The sequence below is a fragment of the Arachis hypogaea genome, chromosome 18 (genome assembly GCF_003086295.3).
Source record: "Arachis hypogaea cultivar Tifrunner chromosome 18, arahy.Tifrunner.gnm2.J5K5, whole genome shotgun sequence".
Lineage (NCBI taxonomy): Eukaryota > Viridiplantae > Streptophyta > Magnoliopsida > Fabales > Fabaceae > Arachis > Arachis hypogaea.
In genome coordinates, this window is record NC_092053.1 from 127,960,261 (window position 1) to 127,976,790 (window position 16,530).

Sequence of the window (16,530 nt, forward strand, 5' to 3'; positions counted from 1 at the left end):
ATAATTTAAAGAAAATACTAATATTGTGATTAAAAGTTAAAATCAAAATTCAATTCTTTTAAAAAAAATAAATTTGAGTTAATTTTATAACTATTAATATAATTTTTTATGCTAATATTTAATGATTTTTTTATATATAGAAAAAATATTATTTTTAAATAGCAAGCATAACAATTAATTATTTCTATTTGTACAGCAAATTTTAACACCTAATCAAATATAAAAGTATACATGTTAATTTTTTTTCAAATTTTAGATAACGAATATTAAAATTAATTATTAATAAAAAATTAAACTCCTTTATATGAAAATAATAACTAAAAAATTTATTATTTATTTTTTTTATTTACAGAGATCATGGTCTTTTTAACCGTCGTAGACTTTTGTCCCTCACAGCCTTCTTGTAAAAGTAGTTTAATGCTATAAATTTTTGTATCATAATCTATAATGTCAGAATCGACGTTAATTTTAAAAGATTTATATTCTCATAATATTATTACTTTAAATACTAATATGAATTTAACTTTGATGCATTATTAATATAAAATACGTACATTTAATTACGTAATATTATATTAATATAAATAACTACATTTTATATTAACAACCTAAATAATCATCTAAAAAATAGATATAATTATACTGACCATATCAAACTCTTAAAATATATATTCTTAAATTTGGCTTGTTTTAAAATATATATTCACAAATAATATATATATTTAATTTATTTGCACTGTTAAGTTAGGAGTGAGTGATTGATTTTCCACCAAATTGATCACACAATTATTTGTTCTACACTTCTTCCCTCTGACTCTCTCCGTCTCACCGATCTCAATCATCACTCATCGCCCTTTCCCATTCAACTGGTTCGTTCTCTTTCTCTCTTCATATCAATCACAATTTCTTTACTGTTTTCTTTTTTTTTTTTGTCGTTTTTGTTTTCTTTTCCGATGAAAGTTCTAATCTTTTTTGAGACCCAATTGCGAAAAGGGACGAAAAGTTGCAAATTTTTCAATTTTATTCTTCTGGGTTGTTTAATTTTCTTGATCATCTCATAATTTGTTATTTCTCTTGTAAAGGGTAATTGGGAAAGTTGAAGATTTGGGTTTTAGACTCTTAGTAGTGACTAGTTAGCATGTTAGTAAATATTATGATCCATATTCTATTTTTATTTTCTGAAGATTCTTTTTGCCATCACTTGAACTTGAAACAGTTCTTGCCTTGGTGAAAAAGGGAATTAAAAAATTTTAATTTGATTTTTTTCCTTTCATGAATTCATTTTATCATTGATAGCGGTAAAACTTGAAGCTGGTAGAACCTGTTAGATTGATTGAATCTCTCTGGTGGATTTAGATTTTCTATTGAAGTCCTGTGGATTTATTGTCTAATTCTTTGGTTCTTTTTTTTTATGTGTGTGTATAAAGGCAAGAAGAAGAAGTAGAAGGAGATTGTTTTTGTGTTTTATTCGAATCAAGTTCAATGAAGCAAATAGTGTCTTCTTTGAATCCATATGCAGCATCCTATGTTCCACTCTCTAAAAGAGAGTCACATGGTGCAACTGCTGATCCATTTCAGAGTCCTCCTTATCATGCTGCACAGAATCAACACCATCAGTTTCACTCGAATGCTTCGGCTTCTAAACCGGTTGCCGAAACTTTCCAAGGGAATATCAACAACCCTGCATCTAGTTCTTACGGCTCGGTGCCGGCAGGTTTTGTAGATAACCAGTTCGCGGATTATGATCCTGATATGGATGTTGAATATCTTAGAATGCAGTTCCCAGGTATTTCTGAAGAATCCCTTAGAGATGTCTATATGGTAAACGAGTGTGACATCGATGCTGCTGTTGAAATGCTGAACCAACTTGAACTTAAGGTAATGCTTTTTGGCTTTAAATTTTGTAGTCCACCGATAGCAAAGTTGTTTGGTTTGTTAATTGATTGTTTCATTGTTCTAGAAATTTTATATTCACAGTTTACCTAATTATGTACTCCATGCCACTCAAATCTGTGTAATTTTTTGCAAATGTTGAATCACTGATTGTGGCAAGAGTATTTGCAGTTGGAATTTAATCGCGGAGGAAAACAAATAATTGATATATGCATGTTCACCTTTTGTACATTAAATCTCAACAAGTTATTTGAGATTCCTAAGTAGAATGTTTTGAATCTTGGAAAGTTTGAATTCCATTTATTTCCCCTTTGAATTATTATAAGTACTTCATTTGGTTTCAAGTTCAATTGTTTTAATGGTTGGTCTTATTTTCTTGGAAGTAGTTCAGGGTTTGATTGGTTTCCGGTTTCATTTTCTGCTATCACTTCTAATGTTTTGTTTTCAGAGTGAAGAAAAAAAGTGAAAATAATACAATCCTCTCTTTACTTTCGCTTTTGCATGCACTTCTTTCACAAAATCTTGAAAACAAAAATATTTGGAATAGAAATAGGAAATTAAAATAGAAACAAAAAATGAAAACAGAAACCAAACAAATTGAGTCAATTCGAAGTTTTCCTACCTATTGATGTTTGACCTGTCTGTTTCATACCTGTTTGTCTGAGTTGATATAATTTCCCAAATCCATTAAATCGTATTTTTTTTTGTGTGACTAATCCATTAAATAGTATAACCAAATTATATTCATTGTTCATATTATGTCTCTGTGGTACATATTTTAAGGGGTAATTGTTTACCCACTTTGCAGTTCGATGGTGTCGAGTCCTCTGGAAGTCTTCCGGAGACGCTGGATATTGGCGATGTATCGGAATCTGGATCAGCTTCTGATTCTGCATCATTGAAACTGAAGAATGTAGCAGCTGAAGCTAGCACTTCAACTTCTTCATCCCATTTATCTGCCAATACATTATGAAATTACATAAAAAGAAAAACGAATCTTTTGCTCAAATTGGTGTGTAAAATAGGGTAAAGTTTTACCTTAGGTTGAAGCAGCCTCTCACATACATAATTTGTTTCCTTTTTTTTTGGGTGGTGTTTGTATAGTTTCTCAGCTGCATCTTGGTTTCTTTTTACCCCCTATGGACTATGGAGTATGGATTGAAAAATGTTTCTTTATTTTGATTTGTTAGTTGTTACACATTGAAGTGTGTGTGACTCTGCAGCTTTTACTTGTATGACATGCCAAAAATGGTACAAGAAAAGGAAAAAAATTGATCCAAAAGGTGATTTTTAAAAAAAAATTATTTGGGATTTGGTTAGCTGGCTTGTTAAAGCATTGTAGCTTGTGAGCATACCTTGGAGATTTTGCAATGGAAGATATGTTGTACGAAAAAGAAAATTTAAATTTCGAAGTATGCTATTGTGCCTTATTGATCACTTCATAATCAAATCCTTGTTTTTTTCAATCCTATTAGATATATATTAAAATTAGTTATCTGTATGGAATATATATTAAAAATGAGTTAAATTATATATGATACTGATTTTAGTGTATAAATAATATTTTTATATTTTTTATATTACTATTCTTTTCATTTTAAAGAATTTTTTGCAGCAAAAGTATACTGTTATAAAAATGATAACAAAAATATAGTTTATTGAAACCCATATTTATCTTGGTAGTAAGAGGTATTGAGAATCAGTTACAATTACAAGAAGAAATAAAAGAATTATGCTACAAATTCAAGTCCTTTTGTCAATTAAATTTAAGTTAGTCTAAATCCAACAAAAATCAATTTTATTAGTAAGAGCGTAAATACACGTTCCAACTACGTGAGCGTTCTTGCGTTCCTCTTCCTTTTTCTTCGTGTTTTTCCTTCTTCTTTTTCACAATCCTCCTTCTTCTTTGCGTGTTTCCTCTTTATCTTCTTCTTCGTATGTTTCCTCCTTATCGTTGTTCTTTTATTGGTGTTGTTGTTGCTGCGTATTTCTTTTCTTTTCTTCCTCCTCTTCCTTGTGATTTTGTCACATTATGCATTTTTCTTTTTCTTTGTTTAATTTTTTCTTATTTTTATTCTTGTTAAGAGAGTAAAACTAGAAGAATAATGAAAAAGTAAAACAAGAAGAAGAAGAAGAGGAGGAGTTTTGAGCTATCATTAAGTAATTTTGGTGCATTCTGGTCTGAGTTTGTTTTGAACTGAGTTCGTTTGTCTGTCATCATCATTAAAGAATTTTGGTGCATTCTGAATTTGAACTGTTATACATATAAAAAGAAGACGACGATGACAATAACGATAACGATAATGAAGAGGAGGAGGAGGAGGAGGAGGAGGAGGAGAAGGAGGAAGAGGAGAAGATGAGGAGGAGCAGGAAGAGGAGGAGATTGAGGTGATGGTGTAGTGTGGTGACGACGACAATAACAAAAGATAAATATGAGATAAAAACAAAGAGGAGGAGGAGAAGAAGAAGAAGTAACAACATTAGTGGGAGATAGAGGAGGAAGAACGTGAAGAAGAAGGAAAAGAAGAAGGAGCATCTGATGTGGAAAACGGTTATAACAATTTAGTTGGACTTGGTTAAGTATTTTACTTGGTTGTAGAGTTTTATTCAAAATAACATTATAGGGCAATTTACCTATATAAAATAAATGGAAGAAAAGTTTATTCAATTACAACAATTGAGAATTGGTTACTTACATGTCCTGATCCATCTTTATATAATCTGTGGAACCCCTTCCACGTTTTACCACTAACACATAAACCGTGGTACACTCCAACGGTTTATAAAGGAAGCATTATAAGCATAAACTGTGGTACCCCTTCCACGGTTTATGAAGAGAACATTGTGGGCACACGGTTTATGAGTAGCTATATATATACATAATCTGCGAAACCTATTGACGGATTACATTATTGTGGGGTTAGAGTTTTTGGTGGTGAGGAGTTGAGAGAGAAGACTCTGGCGTGGTGGAGCCATGGAAGACGAAGTTCGCATGTACCGGTTGAATGGCGTTGCACACGTGGCTGAAAACATCGATCAAGAGGTTAGTTTGTTGAAAATTAGTTTCTGGCGAATTAATTTTCGTTAGCGAGCCATATCTTTTAAAATCTGATACGTGTCGAATTAATTTTTTCCATATAATATTTTCGTTAGTGAACCAGATTTTTTTATAATTTGATATGTGTCGAATTAATTTTTTTGTTAAAGAGCCATATTTCTTAAAGTTAGATTTTTTGCGAATTAAATTCTTCGTTAGTGAACCATATTTTTTATAATTTGATATGTCGAATTAATTTTTTTGTTAAAGAGGTACACCTTTTTAAAATTTGATTTTTTGCGAATTAATTTCTCCGTTGGTGAACCATAGTTTTTTATAATTTGATAAGTGTCGAATTAATTTTTTTCGTTAACGAACCGTAATTTTTTTAAATTTCATGTGTCGAATTAATTTTGTCGTTAATGAACACTATATTTTTAAAATTTCATGAGTGTCGAAATAATGTTATCTTCCATAATGTTGCAGCCAACTAGGTGTATTTCCTGTGTTAGGAGACAATAGAATATGCCTCTGTATGAATGAATTATACCGTATTTGAAAACTGCAGATTTGTATCACTTGGCTAGGCTGAACAGTCACTGGTTCTGGGTTGATGAGGCTCTACTTAGCGCATTCATTGAGAGGTGGTGTCCTGAGACGCACACGTTCCACATACCGTTTGGAGAATGCACTATCACTTTGCAGGATGTGGCATATAAGCTGGGTTTACCTATTGATGGGGAGGCCATTAGTGGGTGCCTCACTGACTTTGAGCATCTGATGGACAATGGAAAACCAGCATGGGAGTGGTTTTAGGAATTGTTTGGCGAGCTACTGCCACCGAATAAAGTCAAGCAGATGACGGTTCACTTCACATGATTCCATGAGAGGTTTCGGGTTCTCCCAGCAGATGCAAGTGAGGAGATAGTGCATATATACGCGCGTGCTTACATTATGATGTTGTCGTCTCAACTATTTGGGGACAAGAACGCGAACCGGGTTCACCTTCAACAGTTGCCATTTCTGGCTTCGATGGACGACTTGGGAAAATATAGCTGGGGATCGACTGCACTGGCCTGGTTGTATAGATGTATGTGTCGAGCGACAAACAGAAACATTGTTAACTTGGCCGGACCACTTCAGCTACTACAGTCTTGGATTTTCTGGAGGTTTTTCACTCTCTGACCTAGTGGTTTTGACATGTTTGGATTTTCGCTGGCATCCAGGTATGGATTATTGATTTGTGTGGATTACATGTCTAATTTGATGTAGTATCGTTCTCTATGCAATGCTCACAACGAATATTGTAGGTGGACAACATATCTACCGACATCCGATGCCAGAGAGCAAAGAGTGGTGTCAGCACATCTTTTTTTGGATAGATTGCGTGATTGAGACGTGAGTCATTTAGTTTATAGCTGTCGGTGGTCACTCGAAATAGAGGTGCCCAAGAAAGTGTGTAGACCGTTGTACCTTCTAACCTTCCAAGTGCCCTTTCATGCACGAAGCGAGATGCGAATTAACCAACTGCAACCTTTGCTGAACTCCTTGCATTTTCTATGATACTTCAGATGATCTGACTCTAAGACCCTGTACTCAACAACTTGACGGATGCTATAATCCTTCACACTCAAAACAGTTTCCTCTTTATTCTGGAATGATTGTCCAATCTGAAATTCTATAGAAGACCCCCCAACGGCAGCATCTCCGGCTGACTATTGCCCCATAGCCTCCAAGTTTAGAGTGGAGAAGTGCAGAGGGTACTGCTGTGTGCCAAAACTTGAAGGGCCATGCTGTGTTTGTGGGTTGGCACCTGTATCATCATCGCTATCCCTAATTATATCAACAGGCTCCTGGTCTGAGTCATCGTTCTGCATTGCATTCTCAACTCGATCAGGTTCCACCAACCCTAGAACATCAATAATAATGCCAGGACCATTATCCACGTCATATGTCTGATGCCGGACCGCAGGGTTCTCGAATGGTACAGAACCAACTATCTCTGCACGGTCTAAATCAGCCGCAAAGAAAGGAGATGCAACGTACGAAACAGTTGGTGTAGCCACAGCCATCGAATTAGAGGCACTGCCCATGGCAATCGAGTGAGGAGCCGGAGCTGAAGCCTCAGAACTATCGACACTGACCTCCAACTTTGCATACAACTCGTGTATTTTGACCTCTGGAAAACTCATAAGACAATGAAACAGAACCAGAATATCTTCATCGCCCGCAAACACAAACGTATCATACTTCACATCGGTAGACACAACTGCGATAGGATCTTATAGAATAACTTCTTCACCCACTTGCTCACAAACACCCCAAGCTTCTGCAATATGCTGTTCTTTAGATCTGACAAGGTATTTGATGAACTGATAAATACACTCAAGGATTCTCTGTCAGTGAACTTCACACCATATTTCTTGTTTCTTTGAATTTTCCCAGAGCAATGCACTAGCACTAAGAAACTCTCATCCTCACTTGCCATTGTGAAAATGCTTCCTTCAACACTATTGATTTTCACCGTGTATATATATATATATATATATATATATATATATATATATATATATATATATATATATATATATATATATATAATTTTTACTCCTCATAAACCGTGAAAGGGGTACCACGATTTATGTATGCATTTCTCTTATTCATAAACTGTGGAAGGGGTATCACGGTTTATGATTATATTGCTTTCTTCGTAAACTGTGGTAGGGTACCATGGTTTATGTGTATAATGCTAAAACGTGGTAAGAGTTCCACGGATTATATTAAAGAGTAATAGGACATGTACATAACCAATTCTCAATTGTTACTATTGAGTAAACTCTTTCTCCATTTATTCCATTTAAGTAAATTGTCCTTATATATTTTTGTCTACCAACTTTAATAATTTGGTATCTTCTTAAAATAAGAACACAAGTTTAAATTTTGAAAAATTCACTTTTAAGACAGCAAGTTACTTTACATATTTTATTTATCAATTTTTCTGTAATATATACTTTTTCTTACAATTTACCTATGTATTATTTAATATTTAATTCTTCAAGTGAATAGGATAAAATCATAATAATTTTAAAATAAAAATTTATGCGAATTATATCACCTTTCTTTAATAGTAACTAATTTTTTTTATTTTTTCTTTGTTAGAATATAATTAGAATCAATTAAGATTAGTTAGCATCATTTATATTTTTATAGCATATCTGTATGTTTATTATAGAATTTTATGTTTTTATTGCTTTGATTCTTCTAAGACCTATATATACCTTTGTACATTGTACATTTGTCAACACACTTAATAATATACTCTTTAAATTACTCTCTTGTTTTTAACATGGTATTAAGAGCATAGATTTTTTTTTCTCCATGGAAACCCGTTTATAGCCCATTATTTTTTTTCTTCCGGCAGTGTTATTTGCCCTTATTTTTCGATCCTTCCAGACGCTTTGGTTTGTCACTTCCCTTACCACCGTCTTCGTCTCGTCGTTACGAGTTCAACGAGTCCAGCCTTACCGCCGAAAACCACCGGACATGCGGCCTCAGGATTGTTGTCCATTTGCTTCTCTGCCTCCTTCCAGACGCTTCCAGCATCATTGGATCAACGGCCCAGAAGCGTCACATGTGTCTAGATAGGGTGCCTACAACCGACTCGTGTGTCAACCCAGCCCGGTCCCCTCCTAAACCGCATGCCAGCTCTTCCCGCGTCAGCGTTGACGTGTCTTTCTCTCCCTCTCATATGTCGTCACATGACCTCTTCTGCTGACGTGGCACATAGTGGGACCTATCCTAAAGTTTTTTGGTGAGATTTTCTGATCTTGACTTCCGTTTTCTCGATTTTTGCTCTGATCTTACAGTTTTCTTTCCTATCTTTCATCTTTGTATCTACTGTTATGAAAAAATCAGATGTGTTTGCTGTCATAGATAGAAAGGATGAATTTTGTCGAAACTATGACCATTTTGGGCACCTCTTTAACTATCCTTCTATTGAATGTCGAAAATGTAAATAGCAAGGTCACATTAACTACAATTGTCCCAACCTGCTCTGCCATTATTGTAAGCTCTCGGGATACTCAATTACTACCTGTCCTACTTGCCCACCACGTTTAGATTATAACAAGTATCATTCTCGTCCTAACTACTCTAAGAATGTGCCTGCTACTGCTGCTAATGAATCTACCAGCTCCGTTTGTCTCAACCCATCTCATGTCTCTCTATCCGATATTGAGTCCCTTCTTAAGCAACTTCTCTCTTTTTCTGGTAATACTGTTGTTGTTTTTTTCACTCCTCCAACGTAATTCTAAATGGTATTTTGATTTCGGTTGCTTTTATCACATGTCTTTTTTGCGTCATCTTTTGTCGTTTTTGTCTACCACTCTAAATACACCTTCTGTCAATACTGCTGATGGTTTCCTCTTGCATGCAACACATAAGGGTTTTATTTCACAGTCACATTTTAATCTCTCTAATACTTATTATATTCCAAAATTAAACTTTAATCTTATTTCTGTTAGTCAACTTGTTGATCTCAGTTTTTATGTCAATTTTTTTATTTCTGGTTGTTGTGTACAGGATTGTCGAACGTGACAAATCATCGGGACTAGCTGTAAGGTCGGAAGATTGTTTGAGCTCGAGAATCTTCATATTCCTCCTGCGTCAAATCTTTGTGTTGTTTCTTCTCCATCTACACTTCACTTGTGGCATCACCATCTTACCCACAGCTCCTTAGGAAAAATTGCGTTCTCTTGTGTTTAAGGGTGTTTTGGGTCAGGTTAATAATGAGTCTTTTGATTGTATTTTTTGTCAACCTGCCAAACAACTTGCTTTATCTTTTCATAACAATCTTTCTCTTGCTTGCTCTTTTTTTTTATCTTATCTACTCTGATGTTTGGGGACCCGCTCCCACCGCTTCTATGGGAGAGATACGATACTTTGTAGTTTTTCATTGATGATTATTCACGCTTTACTTGTGTTTATTTGATTACTAATCGCCATTAGCTACCTCAGATTTATATTAACTTTGCCACTATGATTAAAACTCAGTTTTCCAAGGTCATTAAAGTTTTTCGACGCGATAATGCTATGGAATACCGTGATTCCAAACTTTTAACTTTTCTTGCTGATTAGAGTACTTTATCTGAGTTTTCTTGCCCTAGTACGTCTCAACAAAATGAACGGGCTGAACGCAAACACCATCACATTCTTGAATCTGTTCGTGCAATGCTTATTTCTTCTTCGTATCCTGAGCATACTTGGGATAAAGTTGTTCTTACTGCTATCCATGTTATCAATAGACTTCCTTCTTTTGTCCTTGGTAACGTTACTCCCTTTGAGCGTCTTTATCATACTTCTTCATATTACAGTTCTCTTCGAGTCTTTGGTTGTGTCTGTTTTATTCTTCTTCAGCCTCATGAACATAGTAAACTTGAACCTCGGACTCGCATGTGTTGTTTCCTTGGTTATGACACTGCAAACAAGGGTTATCGTTGTTGGGATCTTCTCTCTAGACACATTCGTATATCTCGTCATGTATTCTGGGAGCATCACATGTTTTCTAGGTTCTCCTCATTTGAGTCCATTTCTTCTACTCATTCACTATTTTTCACTAATCCTAATGTTGATGTTTTTTCCTAGTGATGATTTTACAGGTTCTATCTCAAGTCAACCTCTCCAGTCCCCTACTCTTCCGCCTTCTCTATCTCCCGATGATTCCAGACCGGACGATGATCCTGCTCCTGCTGTCATGCCCCTTCCCTCCAATTGTTCTTCTAGGGTAAGAAGTTCATCTCCTCATCTTCTTGATTATTATTGTTTTTCTATTATTCTTCATCACCATGAACCTAAGTGATTCCGAGAAGCCTCCATAAATCCAATTTGGCAGCAAGCAATGCAAGAAAAAATCCAGGCACTTGAAAAAGCACACACTTGGGACTTGGTTGATCCTCCTTCTGATCAAGAAGTTGTGGGTAGTAGATGGGTATACAAGATCAAGACTCGCTCTAATAGTTCTATTGACCGTTATAAGGCACGATTGGTTGCTCAAGGATGTACGCAAGAGTATGGTATTGATTATGAAAAGACTTTTGCTCATGTTGCTCATCTCACATCTATTCGAGTTCTCCTTGCAATTGCTGCGGTCAAAAAATGGCCTTTCAGTTAGATAGATATGAAGAATGCATTTTTTAATGGGAATTTGAAAAAGAAGGTCTATATGAAACCACCTCTGAGATATCTTTGTCCTTCTAGCAAAGTCTGTCTTCTTTGCAAGGCACTTTATAGTCATAAGCAAACTCCTTGCGAATGGTTTGAAAAGTTCAAGACCACTATATGCAATTTTGGTTTCACTTGCAGTCCTAATAAGAATGCTCTCTTGGCGTTGTTCTTCTATTTTGTATGTTGATGACATGATCATTACTGGAGATGATGTTGATGGTATCTCTGATCTTAAAGCATCTCTTTACCATACTTTTGAGATAAAAGATCTTGGTTCTCTCAGTTATTTTCTTGGTCTAGAAGTCATATCCACAGATGACGGAGTCTATCTCTCTCAAGCTAAATATGTTTCGTATCTTCTTGGAATTACAGATAGTCGCACTGAGTCTACTCTCCTTGAGCCTAATGTTTGATTTACTCCTATGGATGACACTATTTTGGATAATTCTACTCTTTATTGACAGTTAGTTGGAGGTCTCGTCTACTTGACTGTCACACAACCAAACATCACCTATCCAGTTCATGTTCTTAGCCAGTTCTTGCCAGCTCCTCATACTACTCATTATGCAGCAATTCTTCACATTCTTCGCTACATCAAAGGCACTCTCTTTCATGGCATTTATTTTTTTGCCCAGTCATATTTATCCCTTCAGGCGTACTCATATGCTGATTGGGTTGGTGATCCCACTGATCGTCGTTCTACTACTGGTTATTGTTTGTTTCTTGGTAGCTCTCTCATTTTCTGGTGAGCTAAGAAGCAAACGTTCACTACTCGATCAAGCACAGAAGCTGAATATCATGCTGATGTTGTCTCGATTTGTTGGCTTCTCGAAGACTTGGGTACTCCTCAGTTGTCTCCGACTGATGTTTTTTTGTGACAACTGCAGTGCTATTCAGATTGCCCATAATAATATTTTTCATGAATGCATCAAATACATTGAGATTGATTGTCACTTTGTCCGGCAACGTCTCCTTATTGATGTTGTTTGTCTCATAGCTGTTGGAACTCTAGATAAGACTTTTGATATCTTTATAAAGGTTCATCATCTTACTCATTTTCGGACTCTAGTAATCAAACTCAAGATGATATATTTAGCTCCCACTTGAATTTGAGGGGAGAGGGGAGATGTTAGAGTATAATTAGGATCAATTAAAATTAGCTAGTATCATTTATATTTATATAGCATATCTGTATATTTATTGTAAGATTTTATGTTTTTATTATTTTAATTCTTCTAGCACATATATATCCTTGTACATTGTATTTTTATCAACACATTTAATAATATACTTTTTAAATTACTCTCTTGTTTTTAATATTCTTTAAGGTAGCGTTTGTTTTGAGGTACTGAAACAGAGACTGAGAGACTGAGACTCAGTATCGTGTTTGTTAGTTCAGAGACTGGTACTAAAATTTCTGTCTCTGTCTCTAAAATTTCAGTATTTCAGTACCTCCAAAAAGTAGGGACACAGGGGACTGAAATTTTTAGAGATGGAGACTGAAACTTTAATAACATTTTATACCTAAAATACTTTCATTTCAATTAATTAATTCCAATTTTACCCTTTGTGCAAATTAAATTAAAGTTTCATTCTTGTTTCAACTCCTGTCTCCCATTTTGCACCAAACAGAATATTGAGATTTATTTCAATCCATGTTTCTTAGTCTCTGTCTCTCAGTCTCAGTCTTTCCGTCTCTATCTCTCCACCAAACACTACCTAAGAGAATTGGGGTATTTGGTTTAATTTCTTTGGTGTCTCATATATTTTTTTCTTCTTAAACATAAAAAAAAGTTCACCTTGTAGCATTTGAACTATAAAACAATTAATTATAAGACTAAAAAATTAATGTTACATTGGTTATTTAAAAACCCTAACAAAAATAAAAAGTTAATTAATTCAGCGATAAAGTAAAGATAATTGCTTTTGAGTGTTTGTTTTTTCGTTTTAGTCAAAACTGCGTGTGCTTGCCTGCTTGGCTAATTTTTTTTTTCCCCCTTAAGGGTGCGTTTGCTTTTTTATTTTTTATTTTGTCAACATGTGTAATAAAAATATATTTTAAGAATATATAAAAAATATTTTATTAAAAATTATTAAAAATTAAAATTTTTTAATATTTTTAATATATTAAATAAATTTAATTTTAATATATTATCAGTTTAAAATAGTTTTATATGTACTTCAAATTATATAACGACATGTCAACGATAATAACTATTTGAGTTAATCACAAAAATGTCCCGAATTATTTTGATGCTAACAAAAATACCTTCAACTTTTGTTATCGATAAAAATACCTTTAAATAATTTAAAAACATACTAAAACTGCACGTCTGTTTTAATTTTGGTCTAATATGACAAATGAATGAAGTAGTATATGTGATAAACAAAAAAGCTGACATAGCCCTGCTATATTTTTATCCCAAATTTAAAATCCTAGATCTCAATTTATTCTCATTTTCTTTCATTCTCTCACATTTCCTCTTATAGTCTTGCTCTCACTAATCCACTCTCTAACCTACTCACCATCTGCAGCATCCGTCGCTAACGAACTACCATCACCCAACTCCATCCCTCTCCCTATCCTCTACCTTTCTTCTTCTCTCACTTTCTCTTACTCATTTTTTCTACCTTCTTCTCTTACTTTCTCTCACTCGCTCTCCCTCTCTCAACAACATAAAAAATGAAAAAGTTGACAAATATGTCGCCATTCATTGCATGCATTCTAAAACCTTACCAAAAATTGTGTTGAGAAGAAATAAACGTTTTCTACTCGAGGATCAACTTTCTTACTGCTTTCTCTCCTTAGCCAATGGTCCTTGTTCACGCTGCTCTTCTTTTGCAGTAAGTCCTAAACTGTGTTGCTCCTCCTTGGCTAATTGTCCTTACTCGTACTGCTCTTTTCTTGCCAGTGGTCCTCGGTCGCGCTGCTCTTTTCTTGTCGACAGTCCACTATTACTTCTGTTTCTGCTTTCTACTTGAGTCCTAATTTCTTTAGTTATTTTTGTTGTGGAACTTTTTTTATTTAGTTTATTGCTGATTACTGATTAATGCTACTCTTGTTAATGAATTATGATTTTAATAAAAATTAGGGTTTAAATTAGATTTTATCCTTTTAAATTTGGGTCTGTTTCAATTGATAAAGTTCAATAGGTTTTGAAAAAATGTTCAATTGAAAGAAGAGAGAATAGTAGATTTGAATATCAATTCTGATGCTTATTATCTCCTTCTCTTTTATGGGATATCTGAAGATTAGTTCAATTTGGATCTCTTTTTTTCTGCTTTGTGATTTTGAAAAGGATAGTAGGGGTTGATGGCGAGGGGGTGAGAGGAAATATGAGAGAGTGAGAGAAGAGAAGAGGGTGGTTCCTGTTTGCCACATATGCTACTCCGTTTGCCATGTCAGACCAAAACGTTAATGGACTACCTCTATTTATACTAGGGGTGGCAAAGCGGGCCGGCCCACCCCGCCTAGACCCGCCCCGCCAACTAAGATGGGTTCAAAAATGCTAACCCGATCCATTTTATGACGGATTGGCGGGTCGGCGGGATAGCCCGCTTGATTCTTTTTTTTGTTGAAAGATAAAATTCATTAAAATTAACTAAAAAAAATAATTAAAAAATAAATACAAATAAAAAATAGTCAAATTATAATATAATTTTTTTCACTATCTCTTATTTAACTTTTATTTTTTAACTTCAATAAAATTGTTCAAAATAATATTTTTCAATAGAACCATCTTTATTTTAAAAAATAAGTCACATAATTTGAACAAATATACGAAATTGAAAAATAAAATAAATAAAGTTAATAACTAAAAGAAGAATAAAAATAAAAACAAAAAAATGTGTTTAAAAATTCTATAATTATTAATTTTATAATAGTAATCACTCTTTTATTTAATAAAAAAAGAAAAATAAAAATTTTCGGCCCGGTGAACCGGCCCGGCCCACCCCGCCAAAACCCGCCAATTTAGTAGTGCGGGTTTGGCGAGTTTTTTAATTTAGCGGGCTATGTTTAGCGGGTCGACCCGGCGGATTCAACCCATTTGACACCCCTAATTTATACGGATGTGCAATTTTGACACGTTTTTAAATTATTTAAGGGTATTTTTCTCGATAACCAAAGTTGGAGGCATTTTTGTTAGCATTAGAATAATTCAAGAGCATTTTTGGTGGTTAACCCTAAGATATACATAACTAAATTAGGTTGGTCTATGGTTAGATCATTAATTCGTTTAAGTGTCTAGTCTGTTTAATCAAGTGTCAAAAATTCGAATCTCACCGGTCAATTAGTCATTGACCTGCCGGACCTTAAAATATTTTACATGTTAAACTCATATTAAATACGTAAAAAGTTTTAAAAGGTTTATATTATTAAAAGGGTAAACCACCAAAAGTACACCCAAAGAATTTTGTCGTCGAAAAAAATACACTAGAATTTTGTTATCGATAAAAATACCTTCAAATAAAAACGCGACAAAAATATCTAACATTAAATATGTATTATCAAAGAAAACTTTAAAGATTGAATTTTAATGCAGTTTTCTGCAAACATGATTAAAAAAATGAGATATTTTTATCCATAAAATTTGGTGATTTTTCGCTAAGTATATATATTTTTGGTGATTTTTTTTATCAACAACCAATAATACTTTTAAAAAATCATAAAAACATCTATACTCAGCGAAAATTCACCAAATTTTAAGAATAAAAATATCTCATTTTTCTAATCGTGCTTGCAAAACACCGCATCAAAATTCAATTCTAAAGCAGTTTTTGAGAAATACATATTTAATGTTGGATATTTTTATCGCGTTTTAAAATTATTTGAGGGCATTTTTGTCGATAAAAAAATTTGGGTGCATTTTTGTCGATGACAAAATTATTCGAATGCATTTTCGGTAGTTTACCATTATTAAAATTTTGAAATATGTTTTCAAATCATAAGATAACTATTTTTAGGGTTAACTATCAATTCGGTACCTGAAAGGTTTAGCGGCCGATAAAAATATCCCTAAAAAATGTTATCAACAAAACAACTCTCGAATAATTTAAAAATATGGCTAAAAGAATCAATAAATATTATATTTTTTGTAAGTACCAAAAAATTTTCATATCTACAAACAACTTATCCATTAGATCTAAATTTTTGTGGCAATATTTAAATAAATATTTAAAAAGTACACACACAAAAATTCGAAATAAAATTTAATTTCTAGATTTTTTTATTTTTCAAAAAAATGTGGTCATATATAATTTTTTTTTAAATTCTCTTAACAAAAAATTATAAAATTTTAAAAATAAAAAAACTTTATTTTTTTAATAATAATTATAAAAATTTAATTTCTAAAATCATTTTTTAGAATATATATTTA

General features: G+C 33.5%; 1 protein-coding gene across 1 annotated transcript; it reads left to right on the forward strand.

Annotated features, from left to right (window-relative positions):
* Positions 1–726: 726 nt before the first annotated feature.
* On the forward strand, positions 727–3,308 carry LOC112771834 (polyadenylate-binding protein-interacting protein 5). The gene is made up of 3 exons (XM_025816652.2): positions 727–869; positions 1,428–1,878; positions 2,702–3,308. Exons 2-3 carry the CDS (start codon positions 1,483–1,485, stop codon positions 2,864–2,866), a joined length of 561 nt encoding a protein of 186 aa, XP_025672437.1. The 5' UTR covers positions 727–869; positions 1,428–1,482; the 3' UTR covers positions 2,867–3,308.
* Positions 3,309–16,530: the final 13,222 nt, after the last annotated feature.

Excerpts from the sequence above, each read along its gene's own strand:
- LOC112771834 (XM_025816652.2), top strand. The coding sequence starts at position 1,483 with ATGAAGCAAATAGTGTCTTCTTTGAATCCATATGCAGCATCCTATGTT. Across the intron at positions 1,879-2,701 it reads TGAACCAACTTGAACTTAAG|TTCGATGGTGTCGAGTCCTC; the intron begins GTAATGCTTTTT and ends CCCACTTTGCAG.